General features: G+C 38.8%; 1 protein-coding gene across 2 annotated transcripts; it reads right to left on the minus strand.

Moving 5' to 3' along the window:
• Positions 1 to 6,659: 6,659 nt before the first annotated feature.
• Positions 6,660 to 16,232, minus strand: LOC139116461 (sialate:O-sulfotransferase 1-like). 2 transcript variants are annotated; one of them, XR_011548304.1, is made up of 3 exons: positions 11,980 to 12,113; positions 8,058 to 8,264; positions 6,660 to 7,892 (listed from the first exon to the last, which is right to left on the minus strand). XR_011548304.1 is itself a non-coding variant. In XM_070679086.1 (3 exons), exons 1-3 carry the CDS (start codon positions 16,157 to 16,159, stop codon positions 7,468 to 7,470), a joined length of 711 nt encoding a protein of 236 aa, XP_070535187.1. In that variant the 5' UTR covers positions 16,160 to 16,232; the 3' UTR covers positions 6,660 to 7,467. The 2 variants fall into 2 exon arrangements, 1 of the variants encoding a protein (XP_070535187.1); XM_070679086.1 differs by lacking the exon at positions 11,980 to 12,113 and adding an exon at positions 16,081 to 16,232.
• Between the last annotated feature and the right edge of the window lie 1,303 nt (positions 16,233 to 17,535).

Below are 17,535 nucleotides of genomic sequence, written 5' to 3' on the forward strand. Positions count from 1 at the left end.
GCTCACTAAAACGGAAAAAGACATAAGAGCCAGAGAGGAAATTCAGTCTGTCAAGGAAACATTGTGAAGTGAGGAAAAAGTTTCTACCTGATGTTTAAATATCTGAAGGATCCGGCTCAAAACTGAGAGAAGTCAATCTTGAGGACTTCAAAATTAATAATTCCCTTAATGTATTCAAATTGCTTAAATTGGATGCATTCATCTATTGTTTTCAGAAACATTCAACATTCAACTTACCACCTGATACAACTCTCCTCAATTTTAAATGCATTGTAAAAGGCCAGTTTGTCTACAACAGCATCATCTAAAGTCCTAAAGAGACAAGAAAACGTTTGAACATCTGACAAAGTAAAATACATGTACAGTAGTGAATATATTAAAGTTATCGCCCGAAGGGCACGTCAAAAACCGTGACTGAATGATGCAATTTGTGACTTTTCTCATGGAAAAGAAACTTCAAATATGCAAACATCCAGACATCTGATATATGTCTGATATATTAAAGTTACCCGCCCGAAGAGCACGCCCAAAATGTAGGTCAATTATGAAATTCGTGGCTGGCGTGATGTATTTTGGGCAAGTATGACCTCGTGTTGTAATTCAAAAACACACTGATTTCCTCCCCCTCCATGCAGCATTTCAAAAACATGGTGACCACCCATCACCAAAGTTAAAAAAAAGGTGACTCTCTCCATGAATCCAAAGCCCCCTCCCCAAAGGCCGAAGTAACTGACCAGTCCCTTTGATCTTTCACGTATACTGTTGTATCGTGTACGTAAAGCAAACGGCTGCCTTGTGGTTGGCCTATAACAATGCAACGAGACTTGCTTTTCAACTTAAAAATGGCTGTAGTAGTACTGTAATACCTGTCCGCCGAGAAATATTTTAAGTTAAGGTACGCGGAACATCGCATATTTTCGTTTTGCACACTTTTCTGGCCATTGCATACGCAAACAGTATAGAAAAAGAAAAGGCTCCTCCCAGCACCTTAATCGAAATGGCTTGCTGTACATACTAAAAAAACATTTGAAGTGGTGTTGTGCAAGTTCTCAATGAGTGATGATCATATAATGCATGCCAGATAATGATAAAGAACTGTTTTGTAATACCACCTCTTTTACTTGTCTTTGCAAACAGCTTTGTTGATCGCCAATGAGAGTTTAAGTTGTAACCGTCTCATAACGTCGTCTTTTCTTCCCTGACAGTGAATACCTATGCAGGAAAGCAGACTTGAGTTATAGCAGCCTTTGAGAATCAATACAATATCCAGATCTCTTTCACTGCAACACAAAGGAGAGGAAAGATGCATCGATGTCAGACGTCAATCTCCATGTAGGTCGTAAACGCCCTTTGACATAAGGAGCGTAAGGATGGGCCAATTTGTAAAGAATGGTTATACATTTCTCTACACTACCTATACTCAGTAACAATCTTTCATATTCAGCGGACAGTTCGAATCAAAAAATGCATAACGTCGTTGGAGGAAAGAAGATGTAAGACTTCGATGTGGTGTAACACTTAATCTCCATAAGACCAAAAGCCACGTACCGGCATGAATAGGCCTATAGCAATCATCATTTCCGTCTACCTGTCTTGACTTATGAATTGAAATAATGGGACAAAGACATTCTTTTTTACTTTTTCTATGAAATCAAAATATATGGAATAATTGCATAAAGTCATTCAGTGTCATATGAATGTGAAACTGTATAAATTTACCCCTTTGATTAATACAAGTAGATGATTTGTGACCGGTAGACATAATAGATTTCCTATGATAAACAAATATTGCCACAATGTAAGGAAAAACTAATATACATATCTATATGAAAGGCACCGCCGGATAGGAATTCACCGGTAAAGTTTGCATGAGGTCGATGATTTTCAGGGATAATGTGAATGAGGAAATTCAACCATTTTCCTTGGCATTGGGGAGAAGAATCTCTATTTGCTTGTCGTAGTTGCCGGACTATTTTGGATGCATGTCCTTCTTTGGTCAGTACCTCTAACTATTCACCCCATCGTATCTTCAGGGACTTTAGTGCGGCTTCTGGAATGTTCAGTTTGCCATTCGTCTTCGAAACTAGGGTTTCTGCATCGAGGTCGACCAGCTGCTGGAGCGTCGTTTGCTGGAGTCTGCCCTGTTCGAATTCAAGGAATTCAGGGTCACTCTTAAATCCCTCCGGGAGCGAGGCGCCAGTCTTAATGACATATGGATGCATGCAATACCGGATAATAGTAAAGACAACTTTTCAGGGCGGTATCCGCTGCTCATTCGTTTTGCTCGAGCTTCAAGACTACGGTTATGTTGCTCCAAAAGTGTGTTGTCAGAACCTATATAATCCGAAACACCAGTCTCTCTTCTTGTGGGATTTATTGCCGGGTCAAGAAATGCAGCGATTTCCCTGATCTTTGCTCTCACCCTCAGACAGTCCGTTTTGTGGCGTTTCCAGTCCGCTGTCTGGCACTCTCATCCGCAGTACCGTGCCTCCAAAGAAGATGCACACATTCTTGATGAGGCTGTGGTCTTCGTAGAGTGTTCACAGGTTGGCTTGCTCATTACATGCTTAAAATAAACTTTAAAAATTAAAAATGCCCGCTTTACCCAATGTTAATGCTGAGGGCTAAATATTCTATTCGTTAAAATAACGTTGGTGAAAAACAACGAGCATATTGGCATTGTAAACTGTCGTCGAGGATACTTCTACATCAAAGGCCGTTTTCAATTGTTTCCCTTATTTCTTTGATACAAATAGGTACAGAAAGTATCGTTACTCAAGATAACGTAATTCTGGTCCAAAAATTTGAGCTCTTTAACTGGAGTTACAATGAATTCCGTGTATATGATAGAGACAGTTTCTTGTGAAAAATGTTAAAACAAGAACTTAACAACTTTTCATTTTAGCGTGTATTCAAGATATTGCCGAAAGCCGGCGGATGTGACCCTTGGCAACTAGCAAGTTAGTAACTCGTGCTCGAACAATAACAAGTTAACATAATTCAATGATCAGTTCAACAGAGCTTTTGTTTAGCGAAGATATGCAGCTTTCTGTCGCAATCAAGAACGTATTTGATTCCATTACCAATAAGGGACGAGATCTCTAGCTTTTGATAACTTTTTTATATTCCGCGAAACAAATAAACTTTCTTATTCATAAGTATATTAACATAAAATACATTATTTAGCGTCGCAAACATTGTGCATAACAAACAATGGCAAATAGAGTTTTAAAAATCGTTAAAACCAACACTATGTCTGGATTCGTCGTCGTACAAGCAAATGTCACCACAGTACAGGGCAAATCCACACATGGGACACTTAACTGTTCCCTGTTGACCACACCGCTAACAGTCAGCGATTGCAGAGTAGTCCATGTTTCTTCCAGGACTGGTAGGTACGTACTGTCAGATTTGAAGCTGGTTGCTTGTAGTTACGGGGTGGTGTAATCTTGCATGCCCCTTCATGGAAAAAAATGGGAATCCCCTTCTGCGCATGCACTTTCCTTTCCGCATAAGCATAGCTATTCGGAGAATTCCAAGTCCAATATGACCTCAGTACTACTCGCACACAACATGAAAGTATTCTGGCCCTGCTTTCAACTATTTCCGCACATATGTAACGCTCGTTCACGTTGATTAAAATAGCTCTTGTTTCCTTTTCAAAGAGTTTGAAGACATTGTAAATAAAATAAACGGTTATTAATTTCAACTTTCTCTATCAGTAGTACCTAACACGCTCCAGGACCTAACTCTAGTTGCAAGGTTAAAGATGAGATATCTACTATTGTGTTCGAGTCGTCAAAATGAAAATTCACTCAGGGTATTTGACTTTTTGAAGAGAAAAAATGCAAACATACATACATACATACATACATACATACATACATACATACATAGATACATACATAGATACATACATAGATACATACATAGATACATACATAGATACATAGATACATACATAGATACATAGATACATACATACATACATACATACAGACAGACAGACAGACAGACAGACAGACAGAGTTTCTGCCTGTGGATATTTACTTGTCCCGAATCTGTCTATAGCTCAGTAAAAAGCTTCGTGCTTTTCCGATTACTATATGTGTTTGTCTGTGTGTCGTCTGCTCCACGCACACTGTGTTGTTCGGTCGCACACAGAATTGTAACATCTAAGTCGGTTACTGTGACTTTTGGGGTTGGAAACGGTGGCCGACTGGTTTTATGTGAGGCCTAGCACCTAGGCGATGTTGCCGTGAGTGTGTGGGGTTCGAATCCCGTTTCGGTTATAGTAAAACATATATATACATACATACACACATACATACATAAATCGGACATACATAAATCGGACACATACATACATACATACATACATACATACATACATACATACATACATACATACATACATACATACATACATACATACATACATACATAAATCGGACACACACGCCACGCAAACCCGTCTGGTGATCATTATTCGCCGTGAAAAACAATCAAACTGCTTAAACGTGACCAAATAAATAACATCGATCGATGATTATAGTCTCCCGACATTTAATGATCGACTTTGGTAGCTGAAAAAAGGAATGAATACCATATCTTGACCCCAAAATATCTTATCTCTTTATCCGGACAGCGGCTACCATGGAGGCACTCTTTTGGTACCTCCATACTACTACGCTAATAAAAGCGTTTTATCCACGGTTTTACCCGTGGTTAATTGTATGAAATAAAATTCCACCTTAGTCATTATCGTTTTTGTTGTTCTTGCCTTCGACTGATTCTCCCAACACACTTGTCAGATGTCGACTGTAGTGAGATTTTTCTAAGCCGACAAGACCACACGGTACCTCATATTTAAGCAGATCGAAGGAACTCTGGGAACATGGAAAAAGAGATCCCTGACACTCATGGGCAAAGTTCAGATTTTGAAAACCTTCGCCCTATCACAACTTAATTTCGTCATGAGAATGACCACAATAACACCTGAAATTCTTAAGAGATTTGAACAGCTTATCTTCAATTTCCTCTGGAATGGGAAAGATAGAATAACCAGAAAGGTAATGGTCAGAGGGGTCTCCGAGGGGGGCTTAAAGGCCCCGATGTGAAAACTACGCACAAGCTTATGCGTATAAACCTTATTAAAATGGTATCTAGATGAAAACATAGAGCACCCCTGGAAACTCTTTCTAGACCATCGCCTAAAATCTGTGGGTGGAAAGTACCTATTCAAGTGTAACTTCGATATTAACTCACTCAGCCTGCCCCTACCGAGATTCTACCAAGAAATGCTTGAATCCTGGTCGGTCTGCAATGTTGCGGTCAATGACTCTGAGATTGACATTACTTGTCAAACAATTTGGAACAACAGAAATGTTCTAATTGCGAGGGCATTCTGTCTATAATCCAAAGCTAAGACAGAAAGGGTTTGATTTAATATTTGATTTACTTACCGAGGAGGGGTATCTGTCATGGGAAAAGTTAGCCAACAAAAACCTCCAAGGGAACGAAGTCCTCCTTCTTTATGGAGCAATCACATGTCTCAGAGTTAGGTGGCCAGAGCAATTGCTGGTTGAACCGGTGTTTAAAGGTGAATACGAATATGTGTTTTTTAATTGTAACTTTCGACCCTCCCACAAAGTTACCAGGGAGAGCATCAGAAACGCCATTTACAGTAAAGAGGAATTAAGTTTAATTAATGAACGCTATTATGAAAGAGAATATGACTTTACCGGACCATGGTCTCCCATATATAGTCTACCATTTAAGGTAGCCATAGACACAAAAACACGTGAATTCCAGTTCAAACTTCTTCATCATATTCTATACACAAACTACGATTTATCTAGAAGAGGCATGGACCAATCACCGCTCTGTTCATTCTGCCAAAACAGCAACGAGACACTAGATCATCTTTTCTACACCTGTAAATTCACTGAGACCTTCTGGAACGAGTTTCACACATTTTTCGAGGAATCTCTCAGTTTGTTCACTAGACATAACTTAAATGAAGTGCTCTTTGGTGTTGACGGGTACTCTGACATTCATAATCACTTGCTACTGTTAGGCAAAAGACACATCTATGCCATGAAAATGAAACAGAGTAAACCACACTTTGCAGCTTTTATGTTGCAAGTGAAATTCAGCTACCATCTAGAGTACGAAATAGCTCTGGAAAAAGAGAAATTAGAGAGACATTGCAGCAAATGGATTTCGATTTTACACAAAATTGTAGATAACTAAGCATTGTACTTCATTTCAATTTAAGTTCATGTTACTAAAGAAAATGTTACCAATAAAACAATTTAAATACAAAAAACGTGTTTTTTTTTCTACCAAATTAGGGGTTAATGAATTGTCCAAAATATTGAAGTATCTGACGATAAAACAACTTGAAAGCAACAAATTTAATATGACACGGACAAAAACAATGGTGACACTAATTCTCGAGAACTATCCTCATGGATTCTAATGAAAAAAAAAACTGACAGCGAGAAAACCTAATCACAACAGGCATGGTTTGATAGAAAACTGGTTTCGCGTGAACTGGGGCCTACTGGGACTTGAAACACCTTCATTAGAGAAGTTTTAGTCACTAAGTTTCTCGATGCTCGAAAGAATGGGTTAAAAATCATGTCATGCCAATATGAAAGGTAAATATATATACCTACAACGAAACAACATGTCACTTCATATGCTGTTAACTTTAATTAAAATTCGTTCCAGTACTTGATATAGCCCGACAAAATGAGTGACCGAATACGATGACAAAGTGTTATGTTTATGTTTCCCGACCGCTTTAGTCAATATTATGTGGAAACCAGACAGAGCGAGCTCAGAAAGAGAGAGAGAGAGAGAGAGAGAGAGAGAGAGAGAGAGAGAGAGAGAGAGAGAGAGAGAGAGAGAGAGAGAGAGAGAGAGAGAGAGAGAGAGAGAGAGAGAGAGAGACAGACAGACAGACAGAGACGGACAGACAGACAGACAGACAGACAGACAGACAGACAGACAGACAGAGACGGACAGACAGACAGACAGACAGACAGACAGACAGACAGACTATGGTGGAGAGGAGTGGAGACGGAGACAAATAAGACAGACAACGCCAGAGAAAGAGGGTACGAGATTTAATACTTACATATAAAGAGAGTGTAAGCGCAAGATTGAGACAATTAGTGCCGGATTCAAAGACATAGTGACGTATATCTGGAGGAAGAGAGAGTCCAACAGTCACAGTGAAAGGAGGGGAACCGAAAAGTGTTACTGACCGATACATACTGTGAAAAAAGCCTATAAGCACAGTCACAGTTTAATTCAAAATACTTATTTCGTAGAAACTGTACATAATATAATCTTGTGCTATTGGCCCATAGGTCTCCAGCAATCGTCGCAATATTGTCAAGTTGTACTGTCCAGCAAACATCTGGAATACGCAAGATTTTCAAGTGTGGGTTCAATTTAGGACAGGGTGGAGTTGTCCGCTGTGCAATTGGAAATAGATGACACTGCCTTTGAAAACAGATCACAGCTGGACACCGGATGTTCCTGTAGGCACGGTAGTGGGTCATGACCTTTCTTCACAAGTACCATTGATACCCTTCTCATGCCATCCAATGCTTTACATTTCATTTGATCTGTGAATGCTTCATACGGAGCTACTATATCATCAAGTTTTCGGTGAAAGTTGCCTTCCATGTTGTGCTCCACACACATTTCCCGCTCTTTGCTCATGGTCATGTTCAGGAACTTGACAATGCGCCGTACTTCTACCAGAGTATGTTCTTTCAGGTTTTCGTAGTGAACAACCAAAGATGGCACTTGCAACTCAACGAAATTGTTAACAATGTTTTCAAAATGATTGAGCTGAGCTTGGCGATTCCAGTCTGAAACATGTGGAGAAGTATAATTTATTGGCTATGAGTCGCCGCCGGTAGACGTCGAAAGATACCACTAATTCCAAAATACAAAATGAATTGAGTGACGAAATATTCTTGTCGATAGTCTCAGATATTGAAATATTATTCCCGAAAAACCAAGAAAACAATTACCTTTGTCGAATCGTAGGGATCTATCCCATGGTGCAGCTTCAGTAAGGCTAGACGTGAGTTTCCGGTTTCTTTTCGCGATTGTTGAGTCGATTGGATTGCGAATGATCAAAATTGCTGCTTTGCTAATTGAAGCCAAACGCGACACACCATGCACTTTTACCGTTAATGTGGTGCCTGCCATGTAGTCCTCCAACTCACCGAGTAATCCTTAATAAGAATAGGAAAAGCAATATTATAATAAAGTATTTTAACATTCAACATTTGTTAAAATTCTAAAGCGCCAATTCTGCAATGAGGTATTCAAAAGCTCTGTACACGATAATTATAAGTTATAGCAAATATAATGAAATCAGAGCCTTCTAAAAATATTTACAAATGTTCTCAGCTTTCGTTTGAATTAGCCAAATTATTTATAAATAATAAAGTCCAACACCCAGTTCACTTGGTCACCAACTGATGCGCAGAGTTCACAGGCTTTGTCAGACCTAGGCAGGTCTAGGGTTTTTGTTTATGATGTCAAAAAGTTGGACAAGAATGGAAATTTTTGTACAGAACATTTTGCATTTACCATCATGGTGCATCTAACAACCCATTTTGTTAAACAAGGGCTCGTGGATAATTAAAACACATGCACGGTGAATGCCATTTCTACGTTTGTGGGATTGGCTGTATTTCGATTACCGTGCGAAAAAACATGCATTTATGTATCGCAAATATCGCGCTATATTTTTAGCAATCCATGTACAGGCCAGTGTGACACTAGCGCTACAAAACTGTATTCTTTTGACATGCATGTGGTTCAAAGTGCGTATAAAATAATGTAACAATCATTTTGGCTAAACTGTTTTAAATTCAATTAATTCTATTAGTTGCGTCATTGTCGAGTTGGCGCTCGAGTTGGCGCTGAACAAAGGTTGATTTTAGAGGGGGCGGGGGGGGAGTGGCAGGTGGTGGTAGCGGATTCGTGATTTCATGGCGACGTCATTATCGATTGTATTTATGCTGATACAGTATGAGACTTTGTAGATTTTCGCACTTCCAAACTTTCGGATTTAGGGGTGGGGTTAGCCAAGCGCAATTAGTTGCGTTTACCGTGCTCATAGTTGTGCCATTATTATGGTTGCCATAACAACTGCACTGCCCGATTTTCAATTGCGAGCTGAAAACCTTTCAGTTTACTAAGAAAAATGGCATTTTTTTGCAAGGTAGGTATTGACACAAAGGGCACTTCTAAATGTTAATGCTGTCGTCTACAAATTCAATCCCAGCATTCTTTACCTGTCTCCTCGTTTATATATGCACGAGTTTTCTGTCTCTTTCAAATCATAAGTCTTAGTACATAAACGTGGCCTTGCACTCCCTCCCTATGGAACCCAAGGCAAGGTTAAGACCTACTTTGGATCACCAATATCGCTCCATCCTGTTTATGTTAAATATCAGCCGTGACATATTACGAAAAACGTCGAGATATGCACGATGAACTTTATCAGTTTGGAGTATTCATTTGCAATTTGATAGTGAATGAAGTAAACAAACAAAATTCCTGCCGCTATCCGCCTATAATGCGCTGTGCTGCGCTGTGACACGGCAGTAATATGATTATACTTGTAATGTTATCCCGTTATTATTCCATTCAAGTTCTTGTAATTTTTTGGAGAAGCTCTTGCAAATACCCTACCATTCAAACGGCACAGACGTCTTCTGCCGAGCAGGTAGTGAGCGCATGGCGTAGAAGTTGTGTGCAACACCTGTTGACATGGCCTGGAGTAAATGGCCGTCTTTCTCCGTTTTGTAAGATAATCGAGCACCATTGAAATTCACTGAGGACAGATGCGAAAACATATTGCAGAATTAAAAGTTCTTCCCGTGCGACTGTTTTTGAGTCCCGGTGCCTTTGCTGATGATGATGTTCATTGAGATATGGAGAAATGGTCGCCCGCACATAAGAAATAGAAATGCTCGGCCAAGGTTACTATACGCTACCCAAAACACTGATGGAAGCTTCTGTTTACACATCTATATTTATACGGCTCACGCCTCAAAATTTAAAGCGTATCCTATCATTTGCAAAATTCTAGGCATGAATATCTAAAAAATCGGTTATTAAAACAATGATGTCCCCCGACCGATAAATGACAAACTTTGCAACGACAAACGACATAAGGAAGGACGAGGCGTACCCGAGCACATAATGCAGTGCAAAGTTGGCTTGAATCCATTGTTGGCCGGAAGGGGGTAACATTATTGCTATTATTTTACAGTTTTGGCAGTGTCACTGAATTACACAAGAAGAAATTATTGCGAGAAAATAGCAAGAAAAAACACTTTCTGGCTTTTTATGAGAGTACTGCTAGATTTCATTTTTATCAGATATTCTTGCAATATATCTGCAAGAAAGAGAATATTCATAATCGATCTACTATAATTTTTGTTTTGCAATCAATCTGAGAGAAATAGAATTCAACCTGACCAAATGTCAGGGTTGATCTGATACGTATAACATCGCAGAGATCTTCATTACTTGAAAATATCTTAACTTCACTACTTTGAAATTATTTATCAGAATTCTTCGAGGCAATTTAGAAACCTATAACATTCTGAAGAATCACCATACAGATAAATTCAACTTGGGAGAAAAAGGATAACTTCTTTGCAGATTAACAGCACAGCAAACTAGACATCTACTGAATGTGCTTATGTGGTTTACAACAGGTCCATTACATAGTAATACGCTTCACAGTACAATCCGGTGTCTGTCACATCATTATATGTAGCATTACCCTATATACTACCTAATAATAAATCAACAACAACAGCGAGTAATGGTAATGCACCAAAGAAATTGTTTTTATGATTTTACTGTTAGCGAAAACAACACTGAAAAATATGGTAGCTCTGTATTGACAAGCCTTAATATTTTTAAGCAGGCTGTACTCATAACACATAGGAATACACCAGTCCTCTGTTCATATGGTTTGCATTTACAAAACTCAGCAGTCCAATAGTGACAACTCTGTTGTTGGTCACTATGACAACTAAAAGTTATCTCAAAGTAGAAACACACTGTAGTGAATTTTTAAGTGTACAGAGAAATAGCCTGCAGGCTTGAGGCTTACTCAAAACTGACACTTGAACAACGCAACATTTCGGTACAATTCAGTAAACACTAAACGTCAAACTGAAATTAGTTTTAGTTCAACCAAATTAATACTACAGTATTTCGGTGTCAGAATACTTGTACAAACACTCATACATAAGTACAGTTTACTCGGTTCGGAGGACTAGGACAGAATCCTTGTTAGGTCGAAAAAAAAAATTATGGTGTTCCGATAACCCGACCTACCCTATTTTTTACCTGTCGACCCTAAACTTCTTAGAGCTACGTAAACACGGTAGTGAAAAAGAGGGGAAACCCCGTACAATCACGCGTTCCTATACTTGGCATTTGATTTTTTCTTGAACGAGGATGTCTTTTATGTTTTTTCCCCTTTTATATGTACGATACATTTTTCTGGAAATATTGTGGCCAGTGTTTGACTGCCCTGAATCCTAAAAATGCATATTTAAAATAAAAATGTTTTGAAAAAAATCCTGCCGACCTACCTCCCTATTTTTGAAAACCATGTTATCGGAACCGCACAATTTATTTTTGGCCTTATCCTACAAGCGTGTATATCTACTAAACCTGGTGGTTGCTGTTCTTGACGTCCGGAGTAGCGTTGAGGGTGCCCAGAAGTTCTATAGGTCGGTAAGTTGCCTTTCGCGCCGAAGCTCCCGTTCTACCCTTCATGGACCTGGTAATATATTACCTTGAATGGAAATGATTATTGGACCAGTTTAATGTCATATTTTGTAGCTACGTCACTCGCCCACACATGGTCGGTGCTCGGTGGATCGTTTTGTCAGAAATTGTCACACTTACCGTATACCAATGTTCTTAAAATGTTCTTGAGTCTCACCCATACTAAACGGTGTGCATGTTTGAATCAGTTCAGACGTTCAAAACGTTCGAAACGGAAAGCTTGAACATATTTACACAAGTCACGTCCGGCTGCATGCCATCTACGAGTTTCTTCTTTTATATACGTCACCAGACACGTGACATATACGTCATGGCCCGCCAATCGTTGGCGCTTAGCAAATAGACTCTGTAGGCTGGTGTTCTGTTCGCAGGTTACCGCACAAGACCAGCAATAAGTTCTTGAATTATCATCTCCATTCAAATGTAAGAAGATTGATGGAGTCTGTATCTCCAGCAATATAACAACGTGTGACTTGAATCCTTCTAGGCCCGTTTTTGCGTACAAGTAAAAATAATTTTATTTATCAAAGATTCATGGCGGCAATGTTCTTTCACATGTTGTAGCTAGAAAAATAAATTCTCGCTGATTTATTGCTGGATTTTTGTTTCTCGCAGACTCATGGCGAGAAAAATAAATTATCATAGACTTAGAAAAAACTATGAAATCTCGCAGCAGTCTCCCAAAAAGCGAGAAAGTGTTCATTTCTTGCTATTTTCTCGAAATATTTCCTACTCGGCACAATGCGTGATAATTGGATACATTATCAGTGCTAATTTGATGGATGGTGTCACAAAATTCACAGGTATTGATCAAGCTATATTATAATTTCGTATTAGCATTCGTTCAATTTGTGCTGCGTCAGACATGAGAAGAATGATACATCACAGGAACAGGGGAGACCGAGTATTATCAAATGATGCTTACAGAGCCAATGTATCCTTGGGACCAACATAGTCTATCGTGTCTTTATCGCACGGGGACGCCTTATTCAGGAATGAAAGCGATTAAAGTCACATGGCCGCGTTCATGTGATTCGCAAACCCTTATCCTATCCGATGCATTTAGTGCCAATGCCGCTGTGTCAAGGGGAATTAAATTCATTTGTGATATACCATGTTTCATTTCATCAAGGAAGTTATCACCCTGTCGTGTAATTATCATGTTAATGTGATCGACATTTAGCCTGCACCTGTCAATGTTAATAAGGAGGAAAAATATTGAGAGATGGGTTTGATGAGTTATTCAAATTGAATTAGAGATATTTCCAACACCACTTTCATTGGCTACTATGGCCTCCTCGCACTTTAGGCTTAATCTTGACTGATCACTTTCTTTCCCATTGCTCGGCGCACACTGTGCCATATGTGAGCTTATTAACGTCATCTGGAGATAATGATGGAATTTTGACATCTCGTGTCAAGAATATGAACAAAATTCCGAATAATTTATTCGATGAGTATATTGCTTTATGTTGATTCATTGATCGATTTAATCCCTCGTTGAGGTTAATCGAACAGTGTGAATAGGCTGATCATAATATGGTTTGATCAAGCGATCAAAGGTTGCCACTTTCAGTGAAGAGACCTCTGGTAGCAAATACATGTTTTATTGAGAATATCGATGCTGTAACGAAGATCAAAATCGTGCCCAGATTATCTGTCAATCTGCGAAGCACTTTTATACGCACGAACCCGAACAAACCTTGTTCAATTACAGCATAGACTCCTGAATATTATTACAAAGACGGTCAAATTAGCATACACAGAAGAAACTACTAAAAGTTGTAATCAGTGTTTCTCTAACCTTATCCGTCAAGAGGCTGTGTTCGTAAATTGTTACTGGGAAACGAACTCGATTATCGAGTGCAGCTGTTGTGTAGTGTGCATTTTGATTCCAAAGCAAAGCGGGTCTTCTGAACCGCTGGCATAATTATCGATCGTACTATATATGTTTTCAGCACGACTGCTGTATCAGGTGTTGCTTGCAAAACAAATAAGAGCTTAAGATGTAGTGATTTTGTGAGAGAGTGGACGTGCCGCTGGCTCCCTGATAGATGTTGGCCACTTAGGGAGCCGTCATTATTTATGGCCGGGGAGCACTCAAAAAATTGAAAGCTACAGGGGGGGGGGGTGCTCAAAAGTGGAGAACAAGAAAGGGGGGCTACTCAATTTTGTTGATATGTAATGAAGCATTTAGTGAAGTTATGAATTAATACAACAATAATAGTAAAGATTGGCAATATGTATGCTTGAGATATGTATGTTCATACCCGGTATATGTACACACACACACACACACATAATATATATATATATATATATATATATATATATATATATATATATATATATATATATATATATATATATATATATATATATATATATATATAATACAGGTGGTTTCAAGTAAAAACTAAAATCTCATTACAATATGTGTTCCACGTTATTGTGTTCTTCCGACGAGAATGATCAGCTATTCGACGGGGCAAGCCTTATGTTAGAGGCTAGTACTGAGTACATTTTTCAGTATTTCTTGATTAAAGATTGATATACTTGTTTGATCATTCATGAGAAACGTCTGCTTTCTATATTCTACATTGTATAGGTTACCGATAGGGGAAAATGTGTAAAGCAAGCTAATTTTGATTCTATAAAGTTTAAAACTAGTGGAATGACCTCGACAACAAACCCATCTTTTATTGCACGAAAATAATAATTAATAATAAATGTGAATAAATCTATGTCTGTCGCTATTTTTTCGTTTTCAAAAAATTATCTCCATTGAAATCAGTGATCTGGAATATACGTTTTGGAATACTGTCTCAGATTTCTGTTCCTTTTAGTTTTTTATACGAAAAAAATCTGAAAAACATACTGCCCTAGTGCCACCAAATAACACTATTTTAAGCCCCTTTTTTTCATAAGCTCCAACGACCTCCTAACCTCCCCCCGTGACCGCTTGCGCGGTCGCTTGTGGTGCTTTCACAAAAAAATCCTACGGAGAATACTGCATCTCATCAGAGCACTGGATACAGACCTGTACATCAGCCCCTGTCACAGCAATGGAACCTCTTTCCGACACAGACCTGTACCTCAAGATTTAACCAGGGTCTGTACAGGGCCTATCGCAGCAAGAATCAATTTTACTGGCGGGGGTCACTCAAAATGTCTGTAGCAGAGAGGGGGGGGGGGTCACTCAAACACGTCATGGTTGGCAGGGGGTTACTCAAAATTTTGGAGTTTCTAAAACAATTCCTCTGGACCCGCCCACCCCCCGCCCAAGGCCGTAAATAATGACGGCTCCCTTAGTGCATCTAAACATTGAGGCGCAACAGCAGAAAGACTATAATAGTCGCGCCAGCGGATTACTGACTACGCATGCGCAGTTCACAATATACCACGCGAGTAACCGGAAGTGTGCCCGACCTAATTCACGGACGCCGCCATGTTTATTTGAGTGTTGAACTCGTAAATAAATAAATAAGAAACGTGCAAAGTTTCATTTTATAACATGCCATTGACAAACTATATCCCTTTTAATAGCCAATAAGTACTATTATCCATCTTGTTACTGATACAAAATATCGTTACTATCACGCCTAAAAAACGGAAAAAGAGAGAAAACTGTCGTGCATATGAACAAGGACATACGCAAAGACTGCTTGGACTGAATTCTAGAAAAGCGCCCTCTGTGTCAATAACTAGATGCAAAAAATGCCACTTTAGACGGAACGCTAGCTTTCAGATTGCAAGTTGAAGTTAGGCGGTGCAGTTACTATTGCAACGATAATGACGGCACAATACGTCCCCTGTTAAACACAGTAGATAGTTTTCATGCTAAAAATTGCCAATTTATCCCAACATTTTTACACATTTCAGAAAATCTATACCTGCAGGGTCTGACATCATGTACGTGATCTGTTTCCATCAGAGGGTAAACTGGGTAGGCCTATAGTTGTCGTGCAAATCTATATAGCAAGTAACAATTAATTCTATTTTATTCTTTACTGTTACTAATCATAAATCAATACAAATAACATTTCTAATCTTAACTCCTGGCGCGACAACAAGGGCTGAGCCCTATGTAATATTAGGAATGAAGTGAGAATCGGAAGATAAATATTTAAATCTCTATATTTCTCTCTTTCGAGAGAAAGAGAGAAATACATAGAAATGACTTATCGTCATAATGATTATGGCAAGATTCCATTTACTTACCACCTCGGTAAAGTTTCTCATCATTGAACCTGGAGCCGGTGTAAAACCCAGTGGCTTGTTCTATGAGATGTCGGTCCATGTATTGCCTGAACCTGGTACACTTACTAGCATCGTTAACGGGAATGTATTAGGAGCAGCTAACCGAACGGAGCAGTTAGTCGTACCCGAGGTTTGGTTTGCTGAGAGGAGACAAGACGACATTTGAAGCGGGTATAGGGCGAAAAAAATGCATTATATACTTTCCCAATCTCAAGCTGTCGTAACGAAAAGTCATAATACATTAGTTGTGAAATTATGTTTTCAAGTTCCGATTGTGGTCCCTCATCTTAAAGCCCAACAAGCTGTATATTTTAGCATTATTTTATGATTTTACTTTCAAGCTTAAATTAAAGTTTGTGAGAATGTACTAATTTACATGTATCTATACACTTATTATTAACTACCCGCTGGGACTGTACAAGCAAATTTAAACAATATAAAGATTACACCTCGATTAAATTTTTGCCCATACATTAAATCGCTGCCCCTTGTGGAAAAAGCACGAACTGTTGATACTGTGCATATCTGCACAGAACTTTCCTCATAAACTTCACAGAGCAGTCCGATGTAATGCCTAGGGGAATGTTTTCAACTGTGACACTGTATGTTCTGTTTCCTTTGTAATATTACAAACTTTTGAAAATAGCTTGAAATCAAAATGACCATTAAAATTTGAATTTACTTATGAAATGTTCCACAAAGGAATGGTTTCTTAATGCTGTGAAAGCCCACATCCCTTCAAAGGGTAAAATTCAGAGAAAAACCAGGAGAGAATAGGAATACATTTTAAGGTCAACATATTTCAAAAGTTAAGACTAGTTGGGCTTTCAGGACGTTGAATTCTGAATACCAGATCGATCTGAACTCAAATTAGCAAAAATCCTTCAAATATAGCTGAGAAAATTTAAGCAGCATGTATGAAAGGAGCTAGTATAAAATTACACTATGATTAATATGAAAACAACAAGGTATTACAATCAGTGAAAACTGAACTGGCCACTGGCATAAAGAAGTTTTCTGTGAAACAGAAACTTTAGTGTAATTAGTTTCAGTTTAAAAAAAACTACAGGTTGCAAGATAAATCGGCAAATCCCGTTTGATTCCACTTGTCGCACAGGAATATGCCCCTATGGTGTAACATTTAGTCTAGAGTCGATATTTAAACTTACCTTGGCGATTTTCGTGTGTCTTCGCCGTCTGTTCATTTTCCTTCTGCATATCTACTCTGAAGTAGGGCCATCCGACAATCACGAGAAGTAGAATTACAATAAGTGACACAATCACTACTCTTCTGACCATTTCAATAGCTTTATTGAACGAATATGAAAAGTTTCGTCTCGTGACGTGCCGAACGGAGGCTCAGAATTCGCCGGGACGAGAGCTTAGCTGCGCATGCGTAGGTGGTATATTTTCAAC

The sequence above is a fragment of the Ptychodera flava genome, chromosome 17, assembly GCF_041260155.1.
Source record: "Ptychodera flava strain L36383 chromosome 17, AS_Pfla_20210202, whole genome shotgun sequence".
NCBI classification, from domain to species: Eukaryota; Metazoa; Hemichordata; class Enteropneusta; family Ptychoderidae; genus Ptychodera; species Ptychodera flava.